Raw genomic sequence first — 27,500 nt, forward strand, 5'->3', positions numbered from 1 at the left:
TATAGATAGAAATGTGGAAGGCCCATAAAGAAGTCAACTATAATCGTTGCTGTGGAAGCTGGAGTTGTGACAAGAGCGTACGGGTTACAGCATATAAATTTGATAAGAAATATCGGAAGAATCCATAACCGTCAGAGATCTAACCGTAAATATATGTTGCACAGCTTGGCAGAAGCGGATTGTGAAATACAATGATAATTATGAAATTAAAGAAGCTATTAGATACACCGCAAGTACCACAATCGAACAACAACAATAACAACAACAACAACAACAACAACATGATCCTGGCCTTACGGTGGCCCGGCGATCGTTGCCTAGCTGCCAATACCGCGGCGAGTACGCGTATGTACGGAAAGCAGCCTCCCCACTACGCCACCAAGCAGCTGGCTGGCGTTTCGAGGTTTCCCGAATGAAGACCATACCATTTCCCCTAATTTGCTCCGCTTTTCTCGCGCGCCCAGCTGACTCGGTGCACTCTGTTAATTCCCTCTCCCCCCGTTAAGAAAAGGGAGGACGGCATGGGAGGATGGATCTGCCAGCTGGTGGTCATACAAAACCACAACAGAGCGCCAGATTCCGAAATCGTCGCAATTCCCGTTCGTTGTTCTACTATCACCACCGTGTACCGGCCACATTATGTTGGGAACCGGTGTGAGGAGGCCGCCGCCGCCAGCCAATAGCGGGTTGAGCGATCATATTGTTAGGTCTCACAGTACTTTTAGGCAGGACGGTGCAGCAACGTGAAAGTGATATCTTTTATTTATTTAGTGAAAAACATTTTTCTCTAACCCCTCGCAATGAATTACATAATTCAGTTCCTATTGAACACCATTGCGTTTGATAACAACTTGAGATAGTTTACACATCAGTTGCTCAGATTATCAAAGGTTTACGAAGAAAAATTCATATAAAAATTTACCATTTCTGACAAGTCTCTTATGTACACGAGTGATAATTTGTTTGCTAAAGATTTGCTAAAGATAAAGAACCTCAAACCATACCAACTGCGATTTTTTGGAATCGTTTGAATCCTTTCACGCGATACGATCACTTGGTTTGTTGGAAATGCTTGTTCGTGAGTTGAATTTAATTTTAAAAATCATCTACAACTTTCTTCAAAACAATCCCAGATGGGATTTTGCCAAATGTTTTATCTTTTCATCTTATTGTTATTATCATTATTTGTGAATTACACTTTTCACAAATAGATAAATGACTTTTCGGGTGAATAATGTGGCTAAACGGCCACGGTGACGACTTAAATCAGAGGGTATCACTTTCACGTTTTGTGTGGATATAAAATAAAAAGAAACACATACGCTTCCACAATCGAATGACGCGTTCAGTTGGAAAACGGCAATTTCATGCCGCTTCACCGACCATAAATTACCGTTTGCTCTTGTTGGATGCCTTTTTCGAAGAAGAAAATCGAATCGAATTAAACAACCAATGTGCAATGCAGGCAGTTTTATGAGAAAATTCACGAGAAAAAGGGATTCACCTAGATCGGCAAAGAGGAATATAGGTCGCATCTTTTCCAGCACGATAAAATAAAGTGCTGCCCGTGTACCTTTGATCAAATCCCTTTATCGACGGAACTGGAAAGTAATCCAAAATTAAAAACACTCGGCCAAGGTTTCTGCTGCTGGTGCAACCTGCATGTTTACTGCACTGGCCCCAAAAAACACTGCAGCAATGTTGGATGACCTACTGGCCAGAATGTAAATTAGCATTTCTCGCAGAGGCCAAGAAGAAGACCAACGAAACATGCCCCTGTGCCGGGGCACAGTCAGGAACAGCCACCTTTCACCTCGATCTGTCATCAACTCATGCGCCTCTCTGTGACAGAAACACGATGTAGCCGACAACCACGACCAGACGCGACCGCCAGCAGCCCAACGAAAGAAGCAAAAGCAACCGCCGGATCGAACCGATTTCCGTGTGATGGTTTCGCGCTGTCAAAATACATCGCGACGCATGGGCAATCGGCGGCGGGTACCACAGGCAGCCAAAGGCATCCGGAGAGCGAAAGGAGGAGTAAATATATAAATTACTTCCTCCGCAACCACGAGGACAGCCGCGTGGTCACATTGAACAGATCACACAGCGCGTGTCAGTGGCGCGGTGTGGCCTTCACACGAATTCACAGAAGCTCGCCCGCACCGCGTGGTGGTGGCTGGATTTGTTTTAATTTATCCTACGCCTTTCTAGCCTCCTCCTCCTCCTCGCGCGGTGGGGCCAAAAGACACGCTCGAGCTGTCAACGGGTGGTGGTGGATGGCGATAATGAGCATCGGCAGCAGCAACCACAACGTCGCGATCGTCACAATGGCATCTACAAATGCCCACACCGAGAAATCGGGCAAACCGTGTTTGTGAGGAAACACGCAGATACCAGCCCACCAGCCCCACCGGCAGGGAGAGAGAGGACAAACTCTGGTGCGACTGTGACGCTCTTTCCCCAAAACGGAAGCCAAGCATCGCACCAAGCGTCGATCATATGTGGTGGTGCTGCTGCTGCCGCTGATTGTCGCTCATTTCACGGGCTCGTGGCAATTTCTCTTTTCTTCGTTCCCGTGCGGGCTCCATTACTTATACGGCGGTACAGGCCTGCTGCTGGTCGAGGCCGAGGCCGCGGCGGTGTTATGTTGGTCTCGCACGCACATGCTACACCAAACCAACCACACATCTGCAGCACCGGCAGCCATCGAGGTGTAACCGGGACATATGTGCAATGGCGCAGACAGTCTCTGCAGCGGCCCGCGTCATCACTGGCTATCGATCGGAGCCACCAGGACTGGCCCAGCCCAGTGGGAGCACAGCTGCACGGCCAGGGTATGAAATCATAATTCAGAATCAGTGCCCCGACCAGCAGCGTCATCGCCATCGTCCATCAAGGCATCGACGGTGCGCACTAGCTTGCTTGCTTGCCTGCTAGCTGATAAGCGCAGCACGAGCTGATGGGCCCCGATAGGAAGTTGACGCAACAGCAAAATCGAAACTAGATTCAAAACAGCACATCAACCGGCACAGATGTAGGGCACAGGGCGGCGCCAGGACATCGGACGGCGACTCAAAAGCTCCGGTAGGGCCTGACGGTAAAAGCACGCAACACAACTAAAAGAAAAGGGAAAAAATGGAAATGGGTTTAATGTTCTGCCCTTTTTTTTCCATAAAAATTTCCTCGCATTTAATTACCTTTTGAGTCACCCCTTTTCGAACGAGACTGCGGCGCGCTCGATGACACGATCGAAGTCACGCGCACTCGACCGATTACGATTGTGTTTCTGGTGCTGCTGGTGCCCCTTCTTGGCCGTTGCGCCTCGGTACAGAGGACACGCAATCGAACATAAACGTAGCAGAGCATCGGATGCGTCGTCGGATGGCGCGCGCGCCACACCGACTCTGGTTCGACAATTCCGGGACACATAATTGCCCCATCCCAGGACCAGAGTCCTGTCAGGCAACCGGCCGGCCGACTGGCCAGCCAGCCAACAAGTGGAGTGTTGCGGCACTAATGAATGGTGGCCCGATTGCTGCGGTTTGTTCTGTCCAGCCGGACAGAAGTGACGACGGTGACGACGATTCTTGGCGATCTCGCGCGGCCGATGAACCGATCCGCGACCGGCCCACCGATGACCATACCATGTACGAACGGCCACAGTACTTCCACAGCCCGATCCCCCCCTTCCCTTTTGGAGTGCGTGTTTATGGATGTGTTGGTGTCCACCATGCGCGCGCGCGCGCGCGTTCGCACACATGATGGGGTTTGTGTGCGTGCGCGATGATGAGGATCAACCGATCGAGGCGTTCGTTCGTTCGCTTGCCTGTGGTTTGGCATATTTTTCCGGTTTTCACAATCCACCGGTGGTCGACCGGGGCATCATCAACCTGCAGCAAACTCTCGCACACGCCCAGGATGATTTCGGAGTCTGATCATGCTGTTCCTGTTGCTGCTGCAGCTTCTGATGATGATTAGGATGGATGCCCAGTCTCGGCCACGGCCTCAGCCATTCGCTAATACACACATCACAGGGCCACAACAAAGAGAGCTTCAGCGGCAACTGCGGAAAGGGTTGGCGGGGAGGAATGTTGGAGTGTTTATGCGGTGCGTGCGTTCGATGAGAGGGACCATCATCTCGACACACAACAATCAAACAAGCCGCAGCAAAGCTTCTCTCTCGTTCGTTCGTTCGTTCACTCACTCCATTCCCCCATATTATTGGAGTTTTCCTTCTGATGCTTGGCAAGCAACCCCCTCCGGGGGGCTGGTGCGTCTGTGATACGCGAGTGAGTGGTGGTAGTGGTATCTCGTTCTCGCTGTAATTGCTGGTCTTAATTGTGGTCAGCACATTTAGGTTCTTGTGGTGGGTTCGTGCATGAACCATCGTTTCCGGTCCGGGGAGGGAAGTTCTAATGGAAATCCCAGCTCCCGTTGTGATGTACGCACGCGATGGGTGTTGTGTTATGGTGTCGCTGGTTCTCCCAAGGGATCCAATAAACATTTGATATCAAAAGAAACGTGTTGTGATCCATTTGAAAAAAAAAAATCCCTCGATGAAGGAGGTTTTATCACATGCAAAGGCGAGACGAAACATTTGCGATTTCATTGCTCCCCTCGCTACAACTGTACTCTTCATCTAAATATCGATCGTTGTCGATACCTTTCACTTCGACTTTCGACAAACGATCGCGATCGCCACGCGTTATCGATCATGTTGACTACTGATGCTGATGCTGGTTGCTGGTTTGACTCGACCGATCGAGACTTCGAGCGAAGAGATTCGCGGCTATTTTCAGCCGACGGCACCAACCCCAAAACTGGCCCCCCGTGGAGGGGTTGGGGGGTATTATAGAGCATTAGAAACCACATCAACCACACCCTTCTTTCCTTGCCACAGCATGCCATCATTTACCCAACTACTCAGCAGGCCTCATACCGAGAGTTACAGTAACTGACCATTTTGAGTTAACCCTATGTCCCCTTTTGGGAAACAAGTAATGCAAAAGATGCTCTTAATGTTACTTTAAGTTAATTAAAGTTTGATTTAATATTTTTTTGCATGGCCGAATGCTCTCAAAAGGATTGAACCTCCTCATGAACGAAATATGCGAATGAAATTGACTATCAGTTGTTTTATGTTTATTTTAATGAATCCCTGTGCCCCCTACCAAAGAGGTTTAAGGTAGAAGCTTGCAGCAAATTGCAAAAAGTACAAAAAAGGCTTAATGTCAATATCATCTGACGTGCAGAGAAGCCCATTATAAATAATAAGATCCATTATAAAGCATAGCGCACTTTTTTCGATCGAGAGAAGCCATACAAATTTGTAAAAAGGGGGGGGTCTGGATTATGTGCACACAGAACGTGTACTTTACTTGATGGATAAATGAGTCTTCCGTGCACGATAGCGGTAAAAAGAAGATAATTTTACACAATGAGACTCTTAAAATCGGAGGTTCTGTTGGAGGAAAAATGATCGTTTGTAGAATAATTCATAAAGGAACAACTCGTCCTCAACGTTAACCCATCGCGAATATCAAGTATTTATTTGGCACTTGGAAGTGACTAGGCATGATTTACCGGACTTGATAGATTGATAATCTATTCCTGAATTATGTATTAAGACAACCCATATGTGGAATTGTATTGTTGTGCCGAACAAATATATGAAACATTCTATCCAATAACATTCTAACAATGAGAACATTATCGCTCTTTCTAACACCAGCGTTGTTAGCACGGACGATTCCAAAGGAAAACAATCAAAACAACAGCTTAAATCGAGGAAAAGATATGAATTGTTATCTGGGAAAATCTCCCCAAAAAGCTATGTTTGGACAGCCGCTTTTGTCACCGACTGTAAACATTCACCTTCGATGTGTACTGCGCTCCGGGGTTGAGGCAGAGACCGTACGGTAACACCCCAAAACCTCACCACGATCGTCGGAAAAGAAGCACTGTTCGATTGAATTCATTTGCAAAATATTCGAAGAAGCCGGAAAGGGGGGAAATTTGAGAAAAAAAAACAAGAAGATGAAGATGAGTTGGAAACCCAGCGGCCAGTGGTCAGCCGCCTCGTGATGATTATTTTAATGGAATCACACACTCTCCATCTCTGCGCCCGCTTCCACCGATTGCTCTCTATCTACCGCTGTTTCTTCATTTTGTGTCTTTTTTTCTTTGGTTTTTTTCGTCCGTTTTTTTTGTTAACCAACCACCCAACGGTAGAGAGTAATGCACGCGCTGATCACCAAACCCAACCGATCGGTGGAAGGGGAGGAGTATGGTACGGTTTCGCGTGGTCCACTCCCACTATCTGTCACACCCCATAAGCCATACCATCTCTCCCCCCAAAACGAAACGACCAGATGATCATCGGGCGCAACAGAGGAAGTGCAGCGCAGACACCAACATTCACGCACCGCACCTTTCTCTCATCCCTCTGCACTGGCGACGCACTGGTGCATTGTTAGCGATCCTCGGCGCCCAACCCAACCCCCTTTCTGACCCTTCTTTCTCACCCCTGGGGCCAAGAATTGCTCATCGAGAATTCTGTGCACCCAAGAGGCAGAGAAGAGTTGATTGACCGGCTCGGATCCGATCGGCAGCGCACGTGTCTATGTGTTTGTGCTTGATGATATCCAACACGGAGGCGGCGACCTTCGGGGCCGGGTGCGCTGTGTATATGTGTGTGACGCGTCTCAGAGGCCGGTTAAAAACAACAAAAAGAATCCAAACTTCTGGTTGTCGCAGTGCCGGCAATATAAAGCGGGGGGGGGGGGGATCGCGATCTCGTTGCACAGCAGAAGGGCGTTGTGTTGAAGTGATCATTGTAACCACCCCCCCGAATGCCACCCCCCCGAATGCCACCCCCTAAACACAACACGTACACAGCCATGTGTGTGGGGTGCATTCGCTTCCTCATACGCACACGTAGACGATGGACAACGAGACAACGCACCCCCCCCCCCTTCCGAAAGAAGTTGTTGGAATGGAATCGAGCGTGCGATCATCATCCTGCGCGGCGGAGCAACACCACCATCATCGATCAATGTTCTCCGAGCAGTCGCGCCTGGCAACATCGGTGGTGTTTCGGTATTTCGGTGGTTGCTTGGATGCCTCTAAACAAACATTAGCAGCCCAACTGAGCTGAGCTGAGAGGACCAGGAAGAGGGCAACATCGAGCATCAACCAACATGAAACATACACATGAATACAATCGAGCGAACGAGCGAACGAACGATCGAAAGAGGAACGCCGTGACCTCTCCCGGCACCAGCGGCGGGTACACACGCAAATGAGATGAAACCGATGGAGATGAAGAAGATGGAAGACAGATCAAGCGAAAGGTCCCCCCGAACCGCCCCGCAAGCCTCTTCAACGAAAAAAGAACGGTCCCAAGAATGAGTTTCGGGGAAAAGAAAACAAACAGAACCTCACGGATTATATTATGCTCGATGCTCTCCCCTCCGCCTCCTCTACAGCAAGGATCACTTGATCGGTCTCACATTCTCGATCGATCGCTGTCTTTTCTACCGTCGGTTGCTGGGTTCTGAGCGAAATCGATGGTTCGCCGCGAGCCCAAAGTAGGCCAACTGATGATGGAGGGAATGGACGGCGCGAGCCTTTGGTAATAAATCTCGAGGGATCCCTTAATATTGCTGCAGATCTAGAGAAGCCGAATTCCACCGAATATCCTTAACACAACCACAATCAAATCGATATAATACTTACATCATAGGACGACCTCGGCGAGACACGACGCGACTACGGCAACACCACCGTCCGTCCGGGCCTGGTTCTTGGCCGATATCCTTCTCTTTGCGGCGCTGTTCTCGAAGCAGCCAGGTTTTCAGCCCCAGGTGCCGTTTGTTTTGTGTACCCCAGAGGGGTCAGCTTCTTCAGCGGAACGGCGAGCTGGGCAAAGTTTTTCCCCCCAAATTGGCACCAGCAGCTGTACACGGAGGAGCGCCGTGCTCCGAGGCACGATAAAAAAGGAACTTTCGAAAAAGAAAGAAGAAAAAAACACTCTGGCAAACACACCCGGACGCACGCACGCACTCACGTTGGCGATCCAGCACACGAAACGCACGACGCACTCTTGGATTTGACAATTGCCTGCTGGCGCCCCCCTGCGAGGCAAAAAAGTTGACCGAATTTTCAACAAAACTTTCGCCTAAACACACACACGACGGGGCGCACACCTTTGCTTTCCACGCGAACGCACACTACGCGGCGCACACACAGAGCAGAGCGTGGCTCGAGGGACGGGTACGGGCGAGACAGAGGCTGGCAAAAAAGGATATCTTTTCCCGAGCAGCGGGCGCGATTCCAGCACGACGACGGTCGATTTTCCACTAAAAAGAAACACAGCACCACAAACCGAGAGACACACAGATACGGCTACACTTTGGCGTCGCAGCCTGCTTGAGCGGGGTGGAAAAGAAGGATTTCTTAAGAAATATAAGGACACGCTCCGGATGCACACCACTTCTTCCTGGCACGACCACCCCTGGGTCGTACACACATGCACGCACGCACACACGCACAGGACACTTCCAGGCGCAACAATTATTCCTCGAGGAAATCCTGAGAAAACGCGCGACCAGGTGTGCGTGAGACCGTGTAGCACACGACGAGCGAAAGAGGGCAACGAGAGGGCAGAGTGTGTAGCGAAGGAGCAGTAGGCGAGGCGCAGGAGCTTATTACTTGTTGTTGCTGGTTGCTGGAACAGTTTGTGAACGGGAATTTTGTTACTTTTGCACTGATTTCCCAACAACAGCTACCATCTACTACTTCTCGCTGCTCTCTAGTACTACGTACTCGACGCTCCTCACGTTGGCCAGTGGAAATTTTTCTCCAGAATGCGCTTCCGCGGTGCACTTTACACCACACACTTGCGCTTGCTACCCACCGTTTTTCGTTTCCATCGAACGAACGCACACAGCCCGTGTAACGGACACGTGCGCACACACACGCACACACACGCACTCTCACGGATACACGCCGAAATGTGCGTGTACGGGGTGGTGCTGCAGCATAATTTCGTGGCTTTCTGCGGTGCTGCTGCTACGGGTCCAGCCAAATCCAAAATCTTCGAATCCGTGTGGAAACGTCCCGTTCCGTTCCAGTTTTCACGCAGTCCCGGGGCGTTCGCTGTCGCGTCGCGTTCGTGGTCACTCGCTGCTGATGATGGCCATCGTGGATCGCGCTGCACCGCACCAGCCTCCTTTTCGATTTTTTCTTTTCTTTTTTGTTTTCTTTTCCACGCCACCGATCCCGATCAGCAAGCGTCCAATCCGAAACGTCACCAAACCGATCAGCAAACTGCGACGACGGCTTTTACTTGTACAGTTTTAATATTTTATTTAATCCGAGCAAACGTTCGTGCCCGCTGTGCAAGCGATACCCGCCTATTAACAGACGCAGGTCTACATTAACACCTAAATAACGCCATCAAAAGGAGGCTTATTTAGGCGTTTCTTCATGTGTGTGCGAGAGAGACAGGACGATCAGGACGACAGTTAACATGATCTTTTTCTGCGCTAAACTTAAGTTCCTCAAAAGATTTTCAATTCGTCCTGATCGCCCTGTCTCTCTCTCGCACACCCTCGAGACAAAACGCCGTAATAAGCTTCCTTATTTAAGCCTTATTCAGGCGTTTATTTGGGCCTGTCTGTTGGCAGGGTACCGGCAAAGTCCCCAACAACAATCGGTTTTCTTTTTCAGAGTTTATGTTCCTTAAAACGTGTTTAAACTAGGTTTTTCGGGAGGTTTTTCCGGGGGTTTCAACAGTTATATCATGTCGGATGGTGAAGATTCACTGGAAGAAAAGTTGCGCAAATTTCGCCTGTGGAAGGTACGCCGGATTGCGCCGGAAATTACCAGCCACCGGTTCATGAAGCTGACCTGCCCTTTTTTTCAGGAAGCAGAAGACGGTGGTTCCGCGTACAGTTTCGGAAACAGCAACGAAAGCACTACGAACCGCGAGAAAACACCATCATCCAGTATGAGCAGCCGAGGTGGACGTCCACCGGCACATCTGCGAGGGCGCGCAATCGGTATGTTCTACCGTAATCAAGCCCGTCGTAAGCAAGCCGAATCTTCACAGGAACCGTATGAGGGTGGTGGCCGTGGGCGCGGCAAACCGTATGATCGTCAGGCACTGCAGAGGCAGAAACTACAGGAGAGGGCCAACTATGAGGCCGATCCCTCGGCTAGTGCGGGACGATTCCGCCGGTTTCAGGACAAACGCGATGCGTCACTGGAGGAAGATGACGCCGAGGCACCTCCACCCGGTTTGCGTGGCCGCGAGCTCGGTCTCTTCTACCGTGACCGTCAGACGGCGAAGAAGCGACGTAACGAAAAGCGCAATGCAGTCGATATTACGATTCCCGCGTTCCAGATCCAGCAAATCCGCACGCAGCTACAACTGGGCGATGGGGGCGACCAGGAGGGCAACGCAATTTTTCGAGATTTTGTCGAAAACGAAAACATCCGTTCCGTGTTCCGGAACGAGTATTTACGCGTTATCACGAAAACGCTCGAGGAGGTGCTGCGCGAAGAGAGCGGTAAGGTGGAACCACCGGAGCTCACCACGACACGGCTGGATGAGGAACTGTACGAAGAGTTTGAACGTAGCGACCGTTCGACGCATCGGTTGAGTGAGTTTCGTCGGAAGCTTCCGGCGTACGCTTCACGATCCGAGGTGCTGGATATGATCGAACGGCATCAGGTGATACTGGTGAAAGGGGAAACCGGGAGCGGCAAGACAACCCAAGTTCCGCAGTACATTCTCGAGGAAGCCTCACTACGGATGGCAGGCAGTCGCTGTCGGGTGCTCTGTACACAACCGCGGCGTATCTCCGCCATCACGCTTGCACGCCGTGTGGCAGAGGAACGCAGTGAACGGCTAGGCCGATCGGTAGGCTACCAGATACGGCTCGAAGCCGAACGACCACGGGCAAATGGTGGAAGTATCATGTTCTGCACCACCGGTATCGTGCTGACGATCATGCAATCCGATCCTTTGCTGCGCGAATACTCACATCTCGTGCTGGACGAGATACACGAGCGAGATGTCATCACGGATTTGCTGTTGGCCATCATACGGATGGTGCTACCCTACCGGAAGGATCTTAGGGTCATTCTAATGAGTGCGACATTAACAGCAGAAACCTTCTCGGCGTACTTCAACAATTGTCCGATGGTTGAAATCCGTGGCATCACCTTTCCAGTCCGCGAATACTATCTGGAGGATGTGCTAAAGGAACTGAAGTACTATAGCTTTGAGGATAGAACGGGCCGGGCACCAAGAGACCGTAAGGGAGCGGTACAAAAAGCTGGAAGCGATCAATTCTACGATATGATCGAAGCGTATGTCGATGAAATTCGAAATCACTATCCAGCGCCCGTTCTTCGTGCGTTGTGCAGTCCTGGAAGTGAGAGCCATCAGAACGATTTGATCGTGGAGCTACTGTACTACATTACCTGCGCGAAACCGGACGGTGCCATTCTAGTATTCCTGCCGAGCGTAATGCAAATATCGGATATCTACAAGCTGATCCACGATCACCCACAGCTATCGAAAGCACGGCTCGCCGTCTATCCGCTCCATTCCAAGATACCGACGACGGAACAGACGGCAGTGTTTGATCGTCCGTCAGCTGGCACGCGCAAGATCATCCTGGCCACCAACATTGCCGAAACGTCCATCACCATCGACGATGTGGTGTACGTCGTCAATGCCGGACGGCATAAGCTGAACATGTACGAAAACGGTGTATCGGCGCTGCGAGACGAGTGGATCTCGCTCTCGAACGAAATCCAACGGAAAGGTCGCGCCGGACGCGTCCAGGAAGGCGTCTGCTATCATCTGTACAGCCGCGGGCGGAGACGCACCTTTCTGGAGAACGTTCCACCGGAGATCCTGCGCGTGGCGCTCGATGAGGTCATTCTGAACATCAAAATCCTTCGTTTAGGAGAGGCACGGAGCTTCATGGATCGCTTGTTAGACAAACCGTCCGATGAAGTGATCGAAGAGTCGTTAAAGTTGCTCAACCGCTTGAATGCGATCGATGACGATCAGAAGCTTACGCCGCTCGGGTACCATCTGGCACGGTTACCGATGGATCCGCGCACCGGCAAGATGGTACTGTTGGCGAGCATCTTCAGCTGTGTCGATCCGATCACTTCGATCGCCGCCAGCCTGTCGTTTAAGAACGCGTTCTATAAACCGCTCGGTAAGGAAAAGGAAGTGGATCGTATACGGCGCCGGTTTGCGGACGGCATTGCTAGCGATCACATCATGCTGGCACGCGTGATCGATGAATGGCGGGGACAATCGAACCGCGCCGGCTTTTGCCACCGGAACTTTCTCAACAATGCGACACTCCAGCAGTTGAGCAACATGAAGCGCCAGTTTTGCGAGTATTTACACGGTGCCCGGTTCTTACCGTCGATCGGTTGCGATGCACCGGAGAACAATCGGCATACGGGCAGCAACGAGCTGTTGGCGGCGATCGTTGGAGCTGGTCTCTACCCAAATGTGGCGTTCATTCGAAAGGTCATCCGATCGCGCAACAGTCCGGATGGGCGTGCTATCCTGAGCATTGAAGGGCAGGGCCGGGCCGAAATCCATCCATCGTCGGTCAACGGTAACCGGGGTGTTTTTCATTCAAAGTAAGCTATCAAAGTAAACGGAACATCGGGCTGGTTTAACGATCGATCTTTTTGTTTTCTTTTTCCATTTTGGCAGTTTTGTGGTTTACTATGATATGCAGAAACTGTCGGCGTTGACCATCTTCGACACAACGGTGGTGAATCCGTTTCCCTTGCTGTTCTTCGGCGATAACCACGTTGAAACGGAGGATGACCACGAGCTTATCTCAATAGCAGGACATTACTGGTGAGTAAAGGATTGAAACGATAGCATAAGCTATTAGTTACGATACACTGGTTACAGTTACTGGATCATGTATTTTCTGTTTAACTTTGCAGTCTCAAATGTGATAAAGCAACGTACCGCTTGATACAGGATCTTCGCAACGGATTCAATTTGTTTTTGCAGAAGAAAATCTGTGAACCATCACCGGTCGACTGGAACTCCCGGGAGGGCGATCTGTTACGGTATGCCAATAACATGAAAGCCTAAAACAGTGCCAAATTACATTGTTCCTTTTGCTCGCTCTTTCTTCTATCTCCTTACAAAGTGCTATCATTAAACTAATAACCATCGATTGCAAGTACGACGACCATTTCGATGATGATGATCCAGCATACGGCAACGAGCAAGGATACTAGATGGATTTTTGTGAAATTGGGAAACGTAAAGCCAAAGCAAAGCCGAAGGGAAAGGATTCGCCTCAATGATATTCCAGTTTCAGTAACTAATTAAAGGAAGATTTCAATCATTTTTGCTTTTGAATAAAGTAATAAATTATGTAAAATGCAGCTATTTAATTTTATGAGAAAAATCTTGCAGATCTGCCCCCTCCGTCGTACAAAACTGCCAATTTAAATTGGCGCTAAGGAGCCGGCTGTTCGTGAGGATATCGAACCGGTTATTTGTACCGATTTTCGTTTTTTCCTTGAGCTGAGCGCCATTTTTGCGATCAGGACGTTCCACGTGCAGCAGCTCTGCATCGACTAAGTGTTTTAGGACTTTTCAGTGAAGAATTGCCGCCAAGCACGGAAGCAAAATGGTAAGATTAAACGCTTTTTGTTGGATTGACTCTGCGTAGCGTAATTACTTTGTCGGGAATTACTTTGTCAGGAATCGGAAAGTCCTGAGCCAATGGACGAGAGTGCCGAATGCAAGCTGGAAATCGTAGCGGAAGAAAAGTGTCCGCTAGAATCTTTGGCAACGTTAAGTGTTACCGATCTAGACCCTCAAAGAGCTTGCACATCTTCGTTGGCTACGAATGGTGAGGCTGCGGAAGCCATGGCAATAAATGAAGATCCCTCGCCGGAACAGCCACCGTTTGAAAAATCGGAAAACCACCCAGTCGATGAGGACGAAGGTTCCTTCGATGAGAATCTGCGTGATGGAAACGAAAGTGGGAAGGTTCCTGAGCACAACCTTTCAATGGTAAAAAACATGCAGATCGCAGCAAACACTGGGAAACCGGCAACGAGCATAAATGAACTTTTTCTCTCCTTTGCAGCATCCGGAACCGCTAGCATCGACGAGCGCTAAAGCAACTCCAGTGGCTTCTACGACCAGGAGGGTAACACCAGCCGATGTGAGGTTGAGAAATCCTAAACCGTACAATGTTGCTGCAAATCGGAAGCGTGCAAGAGCGACGTATAATAATTTTTCGATCGCTACGTCGGATATTTCTAAAATACGACAAAATTGGCAAGTCGATAAAAAGCATCTACGAAAAAACGTGGAAGAGTTTATGGAACTGGAAGAGTATCAATCGAAATACGGTGATGATTATGTGACTCATATCTATAACACGCCGGATGAGATGCTCAGACGAGAATCGCTACGTACGGTGAAGGGTATAAGCCGATCAGTTGAACTAGATCGAAAGTTAACCAACGATACTCTTCGGCTAGAGAGTTCGACGCATCGTTTAAGTGAATTTCGCCGGAAGCTGCCAGCGTTCGCATTACGCCCAGAATTGCTGCGTAAAATGAAGGAGAGCAAGGTTGTGCTGATTAAAGGCGAAACCGGAAGCGGAAAAACGACCCAAATTCCGCAGTACATTCTCGAGGAAGCCTCATCACGCGGAGAAGGAAGTAGTTGCCGCATTCTATGCACGCAGCCACGCCGTTTGTCGGCAATTTCGCTTGCGAAGCGTGTGGCGGAGGAGCGTGGTGAACCGATTGGTCAATCGGTCGGCTACCGAGTACGGTTGGACGCGGTCAAACCACGAAAGCAGGGCGGAAGCATTTTGTTCTGTACGACCGGGATGGTACTGGCGTTCATGCAATCCGATCCATTGCTGCGTGAATACTCACATCTCGTGCTGGATGAGATACACAATCGTGAAGTCACCACGGATTTGCTGGTGGCGATCATACGAATGGTGTTACCATTTCGAAAGGATCTTCGAGTCGTACTCATGAGCGCGACGTTAACGGCGGAAACCTTTTCCACTTACTTCGATGGCTGCCCGATAGTAGAGATCAGCGGTGTAACCTTTCCAGTCCGCGAGTACTATCTGGAGGATGTGCTGAAGGAGCTAAAATTTCACCAATTTGATGAGTGTAAATTGCCACCTCAGGAATACATTCAATACACTACTATGATGTCACCGTATCTTCTCGAGGTCAGAAACAGCTATCCTCTAGAGGTAATTTATGCGTTGCGGCGCGCAGAGACGGAATGCAACCAGCATACGCTGTTGGTAGAGCTTCTCCGTCATATATCCTGTTCGCAGCCTGACGGCGCCATACTAGTTTTTCTACCAAGCGTAGAACAAATCACCCTGATTCATAAGAAGATCTACAAACATCCATTGCTGAGCGAGATCAAATTGGTTGTTCACATGTTGCACTCCAAACTATCGGGCGAGGAGCAACGGCAGGTGTTTGTAAAGCCACCGCTCGGTACACGGAAGATCATCCTGGCCACCAACATTGCCGAAACGTCCATCACAATCGAGGATGTGGTGTACGTCGTCAATACGGGACGCCATATGGTTAATGTTATGATTGACAACGCGCTGGGCCTGGCGAATCAGTGGATCACAAAGTCAAACGAAATTCAACGTAAAGGTCGCGCTGGGCGCGTGCAGGATGGTATATGCTACCATCTGTACAGCCGCGCACGCATGCGCACCTTTGCAGAGAACGTAACACCGGAAATCTTGGGTATAGTACTTGATGAAGTTATTCTGCAAATCAAAATATTGCGCCTGGGAGAGGTACGCAGCTTTATGGATCGGTTGATAGACAAACCGTCCGATAAAATGATTGAAGCGTCGTTACAATTGCTCAACCGCTTGAATGCGATCGACGATAATCAGAACCTAACCCTCCTCGGTTCCCATCTAGCTCAGTTACGGATGCACCCGACTGTTGGTAAGATGGTACTGCTGGCTAGCATCTTTGGATGTGTTGATCCGATCACCTCGATTGCGGCCAGCATATCGTATAAGGATGCATTTTGCAAAACATCGAACACTGCCTCGGACGGGAACGAGAACGAAATCCGAACTCGGAAGTGGTTCGCGGATCATACTGCTAGTGATCATATAATGCTAGCGAACGTCATCGCAAAATGGCGCTCCCATCCGAATCGCTGGTGGTTTTGTAAACGTAATGCCCTGAACAGTATTACGCTGCAGCAACTGTGCAAGGATAAAGATCTTATTGTACACCATCTCTGCCGGAGTCGGTTTGTAGCATCTGAAAATTGTCAGGATCCCATCAACAACGGTAACGCTGCAAACATGGATCTACTTAAGGGAATTATAGCCGGTGGACTTTTCTCTAACGTAGCCAGGCTAACTCAATCCGTTGACTTCGCTTATCACTGGTGTTTGAACAGAAAACGGGTCCACATGCATCATACGTCTGTAAATGCAAAATCGTACAAAACTAATCCAATGCTCGAGCAGTCACGGTATGTACTAAAGTGGTAACCAAATTATTTAACTTCGCCCTGAAATTGCTGCATATCTTTCTGTTTGCTCTTTTTTTGTCGGTACAGATACATGGTTTATCAAAATCTGGTAAATTTAAAAAATAACCTTACAACCTGTACGACTACTGTCGTGAACCCACTGGCCTTAGTCTTCTTCGGAGACAACATCCACGTAGAGCTGAAATCGGACAAAAGGATGGAGTTCACAATTGGTGGTCAATTTGGGTTTGTAGTCTTAACTCTCGAATATCAAACCCCTCCGTGCATTTTGGTAAAATCTAAACTTTTCCCCATTCCCATGTGCTATTGCAGCTTCAATTGTGATCTCGAAACATACCGATTGATCGAAGATTTGCGCCAGGGGTTCAATGATCTGTTGACAAGGAAGCTGACCATACCGTCTCCCATCGATTGGTCTTCGGAGGATGGAGCATTGCTAGGGTACGTTCGTTATCATTAAATTATTTATCATGACATGTTGAAGCATAGAGCGTTCAGTGCCATATCGATTTTTAGACTAACGTATTTTTTGTGCATTTTATTTTTCTTCTCGCAGTGCTATCATAGAGCTGCTCTCATATAACTTCGGAGCCAGAGAGCCAACACCAAAATACTCAAAAATTCACAAGAAGTGAAGAGCAACTGATGGATTCGTCGGATAACCCGGTTTTTCTTCGTGGAACATCGGCCAGCTGATTTTTGTTTCACATTTCTCAATATGCAATCTTATCGTTCCAATCATTATCTACTAGGAGAATTTGCACTCATTTTTGTTTGAAAACCACTTACAAGTTCGTGTAGTAGTACACACGAAAGCATGGACGCGCTTTATATTCTTTAATAACTCCTAAACCTGTTCTCTTATCAATTTCTATCTGGAAATTAATTTTCGAAATAAACCAACCAACAACCGGAAGCTCGGTTGTTTCTGCGGTAAAATTCTGATCATATTTTATTGAGAAAGAAATGATTACTGTTGAGTACTTTCTATACGAATGGTTTTTTCTACGATAATGCTTAGGATATATTTTAATTTGCCTTTCAGTCGTTGGTGTTGGAAGAGAGTTCTATTTTTTCCATTTTGGCATCAGTTTTGTGGTTTATTATGATATGCAGAAACTGTCGGCGTTGACCATCTTCAACACAACGGTGGTGAATCCGTTTCCCTTGCTGTTCTTCGGCGATAACCACGTTGAAACGGAGGATGACCACGAGCTTATCTCAATAGCAGGACATTACTGGTGAGTAAAGGATTGAAACAATAGCATAAGCTATTAGTTACGATACACTGGTTACGGTTACTGGATTGTGTACTTTCTGTTTAACTTTGCAGTCTCAAATGTGATAAAGCAACGTACCGCTTGATACAGGATCTTCGCAACGGATTCAATTTGTTTTTGCAGAAGAAAATCTGTGAACCATCACCGGTCGACTGGAACTCCCGGGAGGGCGATCTGTTACGGTATGCCAATAACATGAAAGCCTAAAACAGTGCCAAATTACATTGTTCCTTTTGCTCGCTCTTTCTTCTATCTCCTTACAAAGTGCTATCATTAAACTAATAACCATCGATTGCAAGTACGACGACCATTTCGATGATGATGATCCAGCATACGGCAACGAGCAAGGATACTAGATGGATTTTTGTGAAACTGGGGAAACGTAAAGCCAAAGCAAAGCCGAAGGGAAAGGATTCGCCTCAATGATATTCCAGTTTCAGTAACTAATTAAAGGAAGATTTCAATCATTTTTGCTTTTGAATAAAGTAATAAATTATGTAAAATGCAGCTATTTAATTTTATGAGAAAAATCTTGCAGATCTGCCCCCTCCGTCGTACAAAACTGCCAATTTAAATTGGCGCTAAGGAGCCGGCTGTTCGTGAGGATATCGAACCGGTTATTTGTACCGATTTTCGTTTTTTCCTTGAGCTGAGCGCCATTTTTGCGATCAGGACGTTCCACGTGCAGCAGCTCTGCATCGACTAAGTGTTTTAGGACTTTTCAGTGAAGAATTGCCGCCAAGCACGGAAGCAAAATGGTAAGATTAAACGCTTTTTGTTGGATTGACTCTGCGTAGCGTAATTACTTTGTCGGGAATTACTTTGTCAGGAATCGGAAAGTCCTGAGCCAATGGACGAGAGTGCCGAATGCAAGCTGGAAATCGTAGCGGAAGAAAAGTGTCCGCTAGAATCTTTGGCAACGTTAGGTGTTACCGATCTAGACCCTCAAAGAGCTTGCACATCTTCGTTAGCTAGGAATGGTGAGGCTGCGGAAGCCATGGCAATAAATGTAGACATTGGCAGCAAGGTAATGAGCCCCCCCGATCCTTCGGCGGATCAGCCACCGTTTAAAAAATCGGGAAGCGTTCTCGATGAGGACGAAGGCTACTTCGATGAGAACCTGCGTAAACGAAACAAAATTGGGAAGGTTCCTGCGCACAACTTTTCGGCGGTAAAGAGCGTGCGTATCGCAAAAAAAAACTCAGGGAAAATGACCACGAAGATAAAAGAACTTGTTCTCTCCCTTGCAGCCACCGGATCAACTAGCAACGACCAACGCTAAATCATCGCCAGTGGGTTGTACGGCCAAAGTAACACCAGGCAATGTGTGTTTGAAGAATCCTAAACATAAAGCTACCTACGTTGCATCCTCCCGAAAGCGTCAAAGCGGTATTTCGAATGAGTTTTCGGTTTCCTCTTCGCAAATTTCCAAAATCAGACAGTATTGGCATGTTGGTGAACAGCAGATACAGAACAGGCTGGAGGAAAGTTTGAAGCTTGAATATTTTCGCTCAATGTACGGCAATGATGATGCGAGCCAGACTGCTGAAGCGATGTTACGGAAAGAGTCGCTGCGAAAGGTCAAGGGTATAAACCGAACGGCTAAACTTGATCGCAAGTTAACTGAAAAGGCTCTACGTGAGAAAAATTCGACACATCGCTTAAGTAAATTCCGCCGCAAACTGCCAGCATTCGGCTTGCGGACCGAGATTCTCGATAAGATTAAGCAGAGTCAGGTGATACTGATAAAGGGCGAAACGGGAAGTGGAAAGACTACCCAAATACCGCAGTATATTCTAGAGGATGTCTCATTACGTGGTGAAGGCAGTAGTTGCCGCATTCTATGCACGCAGCCTCGCCGCATTTCGGCAATTTCACTTGCGAAGCGTGTGGCGGAGGAGCGTTGCGAACCGATCGGTCAATCGGTAGGCTACCAGGTACGGCTAAATGCGGTCAAACCCCGGAACCAGGGAGGAAGCATCATGTTCTGCACCACCGGTATAGTACTGGCATTCATGCTATCTGATCCTTTGCTGCGCGAATACTCACATCTCGTGCTGGACGAGATACACGAGCGAGATGTCATCACGGATTTGCTGTTGGCCATCATACGGATGGTGCTACCCTATCGGAAGGATCTAAGGGCCATTCTAATGAGTGCGACATTAACAGCGGAAACCTTCTCAGCGTACTTCAACAATTGCCCGATGGTTGAAATCCGTGGCATAACCTTTCCAGTCCGCGAGTACTATCTAGAGGATATACTACTCGAGCTAAATGATGACACATTTGATGTGCTAAAGATGAATCCCGCAGATGTTGTTGAATACTTTCATATGATATCGCGCTATTTACCAGAGATAGAAAACAAATATCCCAAAAAAGTTCTCAATGCCTTGCGACGCCCGGAGACGGAATGCAAGCAGCATACCCTGTTGGTCAACCTGTTGCACCACATTTCAAGCTCGCAGCCTGAGGGGGCTATTTTGGTATTCCTTCCAACTATAGATCAAATCACCATGATTCACCACATGATCTATGAGCACCCCATGCTGAAGGAAATCGATTTGGTCGTCCATATGTTGCACTCCAAACTTTCGGGCAAGGAGCAACGGCAGGTGTTTGTAAAGCCACCGCACGGTACACGGAAGATTATCCTGGCCACCAACATTGCCGAATCGTCCATCACAATCGATGATGTGGTGTATGTCATCAATACAGGACGTCATATGATTAATGTAATGCTCGGCAACACCTGTGGGCTGGTGGAACAATGGATCTCGAAGTCGAATGAAGTTCAACGGAAAGGTCGTGCCGGACGCGTCCAGGAAGGCATCTGCTACCATCTGTACAGCCGCGGAAGGATGCGCACCTTTCCGGAGAATGTTCCCCCGGAGATCTTGCGTATAGTACTTGATGAGGTTATTATGCAGATCAAAGTCCTTCGCCTGGGAGCGGTGCGTACGTTCATGAATCGGTTGCTGGATAAACCGTCCGATGAGGTAATCGATACGTCGTTGCACCTGCTTGCACGGATGAAGGTGATCGACCATGATCAGCACCTAACGCCCCTCGGTTTCCAGCTAGCCCAATTGCAGATGCATCCGACTGTCGGAAAGATGGTATTGCTGGGGTGCATTTTCGGGTGTGTCGATCCGATTGCATCAATCGCGGCCACACTATCCTATAAGGACGCATTTGTTAAACCCAAGAACAGTAAGGAGGATGAGAAGGCAATCGGAATTCGGAAGTGGTTCTCCGATGATACTTCCAGTGACCACATAATGCTGGCGAACGTCATCACCAGATGGCAAAGTGAACGAAACCCCCAGTGGTTTTGCAATCGTAACATGTTGAACCTCGAAACACTGAAACATCTACAGCAAGATAAAGATGTTATGTGTCAGCATCTTTACCAGAGACAAATAGTTGCATCGGACGATTGTAAAGCCCCGGTCAACAACGTTAACGCAGCTAATCAGGATCTGTTGAACGGAATCATAGCCGCAGGACTATGCACTAACGTAGTCCGTCTAACTAAAATCAACGGTTTCGCATATCGCTGGTGTATGGACAAAAAACCGGTCAGCTTGGACAATATGTCCGTTAATGCTAAACAATCTTTTATGCAGTCACGGTATGTATTGAAGTAGAAAGCAAATTGAGCCAGTATGGCGTGACACATTTTTTGCCCTTCTTATCTTCCGTACAGTTACATGGTTTACCAACATCTGCTCAATTTTAAAACTAACCTTCTAATCTGTACGACTACTGTGGTGAACCCACTGGCCTTATTCTTCTTCGGTGACAACACGTGCGCAAAGAAGAAATCGGCCAAAAGAATGGAGATCACAATTGGTGGTGAATTTGGGTTTGTAGTCTTTATTCTCGAATAACATACTTCTAAATGCAATTGAGTAAAATCTTAACCTGTTTCCCTTCATATACTCTACGGTAGCTTTAGTTGTGATCTCGCAACATATCGTTTGATCGAGGATTTGCGTCAGGCTTTTGAAGGTCTGCTTACCAGAAAGCTGGCCCTACCATCTCCCATCGATTGGTCTTCGGAGGATGGAGCATTGCTACGGTTCGTTCATTTATCATTGCGCGATTCATTATTTACACTTTCAGTCGCATACTAACGTGTTACTCACGCATTTTTTCCCTCTCCCTTCAGAGCTATTGTAGAACTGCTCACAAGTAACGACTCTACCAGTGAGATAAGTGAGATAAAACCAAAAAACACCAAACAAAAGACATCGAACAGTAAGAAATGAATTGCAACACCACACCCTTTACCAACTTTTGCTTTACATCTTCTTAGTTGTATCAAACCTTTCCCTTTTTGCCAGTAGGAATCGTATTCGCGGTTTTCACTCAAATCAAAACTAACTTATTAGTGGGTGTACTAGTACACACGGTAACACGGTAATACATCACATTCTTTAATTAACTGTAAAACATATCCTCGGAACACAATCCGAACCATGAAATAGACTATTGAAATAAATCTATGAACGGGATCTGCTGTTTTATGAAGTAGATTTCTGATAATATTTTTTTGGAGAAAGAAATAATTGGTGTTCAGTATGAACTTCTTCAACGAGCCACCAGTTTAAACAGACGTTCTTTTCGAATGAAAAGAACTGCGTTCATACCAAGAATACTTTGAATGTTGAATTTCATTCGTTGCCCCTGAGGAATTAGTTTAAAATAATCTAGACTACCCAGTTCTTTTATGGTTTTGTAATTAGTGGAAGGCAGGCTTTGGCTTTGGCAGACATAAAGACTACTTCATTCATTAACAGATGGAACGATACGCCTTCAAGAGAAGTGGGTTTGATGGCTATTACTTGGATAACAGACCGATGGAAATGAAATAAGCAGTTGGTTGGATAAGGTCTGCCTGTTTGATTGACTCAAATGATGACGAATAAGACTAGCAGTGTACCCGGCAGCAGCAGCAGCAGCATCGTCACCAAGGCTCATCCCGCTGACTCCGTTGTGTTCCTTCGGAAGCAAACACGCACACGCATTCCTCTCCATCGGCAGCAAATCATTCATTTCCGCTGTTGGAAATTCGAAAGGCAGCTCACCGGGCCCGACCATGCCGGGCAGAAGATAACGGAAATGATATGCCGCACAGTTGGCCAGTAGCTTTCAACGCCAAAGCCAACGCCAACGCCGCACCGGTCGATTGTTTTCCTATTAGCCGAGTGGCTTTAAGCTAATCCAGGAAATAAATTTTTATTTCCGCTTTCGCCACGCCAACCACGACTGCCACCAGCCCGACCGTTGGAGAGCTCAACGGTCGGGAATGTGAATCGGGATTCCGTCTCCGTATCCGTCGCTGTGGCACGTGCGCATACGCACATCCTTGCGCTTCCTATATCTGTGGTTACCGCTGGTACTGTGGGGCTTATTCGAGAATCTGCAGCGAGAAGAAGTTCTGCTCCCACTGCCCGAAGCCACTCCATCGCCGACGGTCGTACGCAATGGTTCGTTGATAGGCGGGCACCGGATTCCGTTGAATTCGCGTATAGTTTACGGTTTGGAAAGTGCCGTTCCCTGGTGCATCCTGGTCAGCTTGCCTGGAGCGCATTTGGAGAGAGTATACGTGACCAGCGACGATGGTGACCAGAGCGGTGCTTGTGTTGCTGGTGGCCATTGGCCGTGGTTCGGCCGGACCGGCCCCTACCGGAGCGGTATCGTCTTCCTGGAACACGATGGAGCAAGATCTAGCCCCGGATGCGCTGCTCGTACGCCTGGACCGGCTCGTGAACGTTTGTGTGGCCAACTACGAGGATCTAACGACCGATCTGCTGCTCGGCATTGCCATCGCCAATGGTAAGTTCTTGTGAGTCACGTGTTTAAAATTTAAGGAGTAACAGCAGAATAGAACAGACTCGCTAGGGAACAAACAAAAAAAAAACGCCCCGCAAGCATCTTCAAGGAAGTGAATTCTAAACTCCGGTCGTTCCAGTCCATTTGTTAGCAGCCGCCAGTGGCAGCAGCAGCGAAGTCAGCGGTTGTGGCGACCGTTCCGCATCGAGCCCTAATGATTGCGGGCGATTTGCGGTTAAGCCCACTTAAGCCTTGTGTCACTAGTGCGCTGCTTCATTTCTCTTCTCGACCCCGCCACATAGCGAGCGTCTTCGCGAGGTGTGGCTTGTCCCTCCCTTCCTTATTTACCGCCGCGCCGTACACATTGGATCCTTTTTCCGCTTTTTTTGGTTACCATTTTTCCGTAAAGAGCTTCAAATGCTTCTCTACTTTCTCGACGTCTCCTTCTTTTATCATCCCTCAGCACAATTAAAACATCTGCTGGAGCAACCACTGGCAGGACCACGGCGAGTGTTTGTCGAATCGTTGGCCAAGAAGTGCGACTTTGTCGAAAGCCGCATCGAAAGTATCTTCTCCTTTCCCAGTGGTCCCAATGCGGTTGGTAAGTGGATTGATTGACTTGGTTGATTGACTCTCGGTGACCATAGCTATCCGGTATCCTTCTCGTGCGTTCCTTCCAGTTTCCAAACTGCTGATAAACGCCGATTTCTGGAAGATGAATGAAGAGCAACCACCACGTGGCGCGCATCGCTCCAAACTGACCCCACACAATAGACGACGCAGAAGAGAACCGGTAAAGCCGGATGATCCGCTGCTGTTGATGGAAGACTATCTGCAGGCAATCGATGCCGGTGGTCCGAGTGAGCTGCAGTCCGGTAAGTCCAGAATGTGCGCCATTAACGATCGAACTACATCGATTTCATTGTCCTTCTTCTACCACCAGATGAGTGCTTATCGGAACTGCTGGTCAACGAGTCGGAGAACGAGTTCAACGCCAGCGTCGTTGCGTCGTCCAAGCGCCTACTGCTCAGCCCGGAGTGCAGTGGGGCAATGTCACTGCGAAAGCGATCCTACGGTTACCATTTGACGCACAAGTAAGCAGCGTACCTGGGGTAGTGGGTCCCTTCTTATCGCGAGTCTCTAATCACCCCATCGTCATCGTCGCCGTTCCAGATTGCTGTTCTACATCGTGCTCGGCCGTCAAGGGTTTGCGAACGTCGACCGTACGTTCGTGGTGGACGGGCAACGGCGCCTGTGTGAGGCGATACTGCGCGAAGCGGAGCTGATTGCTGCGTTCGGCTTTCCGGAGCTGTTCCGCGATCTCTTCATGGAGCAGCTGTTCCTGTGCGCGTTCAGCCAGGCCGACGCACTGCCCGAGTTCACCGATCCGGCCTGGCTAGCGGCCGTCCTGGGCTGGCAGAATGGTGCCGGTTGCTTCAAGTATTCGGCGGATGACGGTGAAGACGAGACGGCAACCGGCAACCGGAATCCACTGACCACACACTGTTCCACCCATATGACCGGTGTCGGTGCGGCTCTGCTAGCACTGTTTGCCCGGTTGCAGCTAGAGTGACGTCGGCACCATCAGCACCACCTTCGCCCACCATCTCTACCGATCTAGGAATGTTTCCTGTGCCCTGCGCGCGTGTGCACGGCTGTCGTCTAGTGAACCTGGGGAGCGTCCTTACGAGTTAATAAATATGCTTTAGCCAACAACATAGATCTGTGACCGTGTGTCTTGCTAGAGAAGGCGCTAATGCCATACCATGGGAGGGAGGGTAGTCGCCACTGGAAAGCCACAAAACATGACGACTCCCACTAGCCCGGTTCGGTCTGTGGTCACGACTGTGAGTGGCGCTTTGTGGGGCTTCAATCGTTGGCCTGACTCCGCAATGGTTTGTCATCGTGGTAAGGTGGGAAGCCCGGTTAGTCAGTCGTTGCCAATGGCCAGGAAAAGAACTGTGCGTTCCGTGGTGTCCTCCTCCGTGGAATCGTGAGTTGCGTGTCAATCCCGTGGGTGCTAGACGCGGACGCGGATGCTGCTGCTGCTGCTGCTGCTGCTACTACTTCTTATCAGAACAAACATTAGCGAGTGCTTGATGGCGGTGCCAGTGCTCCCCGTGCTCTCCTTCACCCTTTGCCTGCGATGAGATAATATGTCTCCAATGTCTCGACTGCTGCGCACAGGCCTCTCTACTCTCTGGCCACAGAACAGTCTCCAGACTCGTCTCAGCGACCGGTGTGGCCGGTTCTAGGTTGTTGTGTCAAGTTCTTCACGCCAGTACCGTAGCTCCAGTCCAGTCTAGTGAGTTTCTGTGACCGTGTGCCCATGGCCTTTTACTGCTGATACTCGGGCATGACGAGTCCAATGTGCTGATAAAGTACGCCAGTGTTTGTCAGGAAAAACGAGTCATTTTGATCACGCGCGCGCTCTCTCCCTCTCTCTCTCGTACACCAAATTAATGAGTTAATTCGGATCCAGTAGCAGTCGATCCGAATCGTGGTGGACTCGGACGCGGAAGAGGACGAGGACGTTGAGCCGCGCCTCGACGGGAGGGGGGACAGAAATAGAAAGGCAAAAACTCTTCATCCACTGATAAGGCACTTTGAGCGCGGCAGCCTGGATCGATGGTGTGCAGCGAGTGGATCGCATCATCAGATTCTCAGATCGAAATGTCCGCCAGCCGAGTCGCCATTGCGAGCGTGGTCGATTGTCGTCGTCAGCTGCGGCTTCCACTAGTCCGGTGCCGGTAGTGAAGTGTGCCGGTTCGAGATTCGAGTGCCTGGACAGGGCACGGGGCCGGTCAGTAGAGTGCTCACCGCTAGCTTGCATCACCGTTCCGGACCCAGCGTGAATATGGCGGATCCAACGATACAGACGTTCTGTTGCCACAACCGGATACGATCACCACCGGCCATCAAGCTGATGGCAGAGTTCGACACCGATGGGTACATCGTGGTGTGCCTGGTATCGTCGGTGTTCGGCATCGCCGGAGCCATCTATCAGGTACGATTCCGGAGCGAGGGGCGAACTCACAGGGGAATCCTTTGAAATGCCACCGGAACAACGTGGTATTCTGTTACAGTAGCAGCAGGGTACACGCAGAGTAGGTTTGTCGTGAATCGGTTTCCTTGGTTTCCGTGTGATTCATTAACGCAACGAATGAAAAAAAACGATTCGGGATAGTTCCTAATGGAATTATTTGAGTTTCTGATAATTTCCTAATCTGTTTCAATGAGATCATTCGCAAAATTCATGTGCTTGGACTGCATGGACGAACTCACAATTTTCTTAAGATTCCCTAGGTGACATTTGCAGTAATGATATGATCGAAAATCATACAACCGCGAGATGAGCGAGTTCAGTGACCGCACTGGAAGCTTAAACGATCACCCAACTCGGCTGTGGCTGGGATAGCTATCTAGCGTGAAATTAAGAGAAAACTCTTATCTTATCACGAGGCACACCTACATCACGTTTTCTTTTCGCTTCAATCGCACTTCACCTGTCGCCCCAAGTCGAGACATGTCCAGAAATACGGTCCATACATTGTCCATTCCAACGTGATGTCGTGATAGTCCGGTGTGTGTTGATTACAACCGATGATCCATTCGAAAAACGGTTCAAACATTCGATGATAAGCGAAACAGGAATTCTCAATCAATCCATGCTCGAAAGCTTGATTGATCCGCTCGCTCGTGCGCATCTCCGGTCCCTATCAGTTCCTAACTTCCTGATCACCAGCGGCTGATCAGCTTGGTTTGTTTTC

The 27,500-nt window shown here is 48.8% G+C and overlaps 6 protein-coding genes across 9 annotated transcripts in view; 5 read left to right on the forward strand and 1 right to left on the reverse strand.

Annotated features, from left to right (window-relative positions):
• LOC126570589 (dual specificity tyrosine-phosphorylation-regulated kinase mbk-2-like) overlaps positions 1-9,246 on the reverse strand; it is a 17,705-nt gene extending 8,459 nt beyond the window's left edge. Inside the window, exons 1-3 of one of the 2 annotated variants that reach the window (XM_050228476.1) lie at positions 8,921-9,246; positions 8,072-8,429; positions 7,741-8,006 (exon numbers count right to left, since the gene is read on the reverse strand). The gene's annotated coding sequence lies outside the window, so the exon portion shown is untranslated. Of the gene's footprint in view, positions 1-7,740; positions 8,430-8,920 lie in introns of both variants that reach the window. The other variant, XM_050228475.1, reaches the window with a different exon arrangement.
• Positions 9,247-9,729: 483 nt separating this feature from the next.
• On the forward strand, positions 9,730-18,366 carry LOC126570591 (ATP-dependent DNA/RNA helicase DHX36-like). 3 transcript variants are annotated; one of them, XM_050228485.1, is made up of 5 exons: positions 9,730-9,865; positions 9,932-12,687; positions 12,764-12,913; positions 13,006-13,134; positions 18,152-18,366. In XM_050228485.1, exons 1-5 carry the CDS (start codon positions 9,809-9,811, stop codon positions 18,240-18,242), a joined length of 3,183 nt encoding a protein of 1,060 aa, XP_050084442.1. In that variant the 5' UTR covers positions 9,730-9,808; the 3' UTR covers positions 18,243-18,366. The 3 variants fall into 3 exon arrangements, with proteins under 3 accessions (XP_050084442.1, XP_050084441.1, XP_050084440.1); XM_050228484.1 differs by lacking the exon at positions 13,006-13,134 and adding an exon at positions 17,940-18,068; XM_050228483.1 differs by lacking the exon at positions 18,152-18,366 and adding an exon at positions 13,218-13,424.
• Positions 16,457-17,489, forward strand: LOC126570681 (uncharacterized). Its single transcript, XM_050228619.1, has 4 exons — positions 16,457-16,585; positions 16,673-16,831; positions 16,919-17,047; positions 17,163-17,489. Exons 1-4 carry the CDS (start codon positions 16,524-16,526, stop codon positions 17,239-17,241), a joined length of 429 nt encoding a protein of 142 aa, XP_050084576.1. The 5' UTR covers positions 16,457-16,523; the 3' UTR covers positions 17,242-17,489.
• Positions 18,367-18,557: 191 nt separating the features above from the next.
• LOC126576373 (ATP-dependent DNA/RNA helicase DHX36-like) lies at positions 18,558-22,156 on the forward strand. Its single transcript, XM_050237624.1, has 8 exons — positions 18,558-18,644; positions 18,716-19,066; positions 19,137-19,196; positions 19,266-21,523; positions 21,599-21,757; positions 21,845-21,973; positions 22,064-22,086; positions 22,143-22,156. The coding sequence occupies exons 1-8, from the start codon at positions 18,642-18,644 to the stop codon at positions 22,154-22,156; spliced, it is 2,997 nt and encodes a 998-aa protein (XP_050093581.1). The 5' UTR covers positions 18,558-18,641.
• Positions 22,157-23,389: 1,233 nt separating this feature from the next.
• On the forward strand, positions 23,390-25,426 carry LOC126570647 (UPF0764 protein C16orf89-like). Its single transcript, XM_050228579.1, has 5 exons — positions 23,390-23,733; positions 24,194-24,331; positions 24,411-24,605; positions 24,674-24,824; positions 24,904-25,426. The coding sequence occupies exons 1-5, from the start codon at positions 23,517-23,519 to the stop codon at positions 25,301-25,303; spliced, it is 1,101 nt and encodes a 366-aa protein (XP_050084536.1). The 5' UTR covers positions 23,390-23,516; the 3' UTR covers positions 25,304-25,426.
• Positions 25,427-25,949: 523 nt separating this feature from the next.
• LOC126570643 (G-protein coupled receptor 143-like) overlaps positions 25,950-27,500 on the forward strand; it is a 3,402-nt gene continuing 1,851 nt past the window's right edge. The window contains exon 1 of the mRNA XM_050228573.1: positions 25,950-26,737. Within this exon, the coding sequence (XP_050084530.1) occupies positions 26,588-26,737 (150 nt within the window). The 5' untranslated portion in view covers positions 25,950-26,587. The remainder of the gene's footprint in view (positions 26,738-27,500) is intronic.

This window comes from Anopheles aquasalis, chromosome 2, assembly GCF_943734665.1.
Source record: "Anopheles aquasalis chromosome 2, idAnoAquaMG_Q_19, whole genome shotgun sequence".
NCBI classification, from domain to species: Eukaryota; Metazoa; Arthropoda; class Insecta; order Diptera; family Culicidae; genus Anopheles; species Anopheles aquasalis.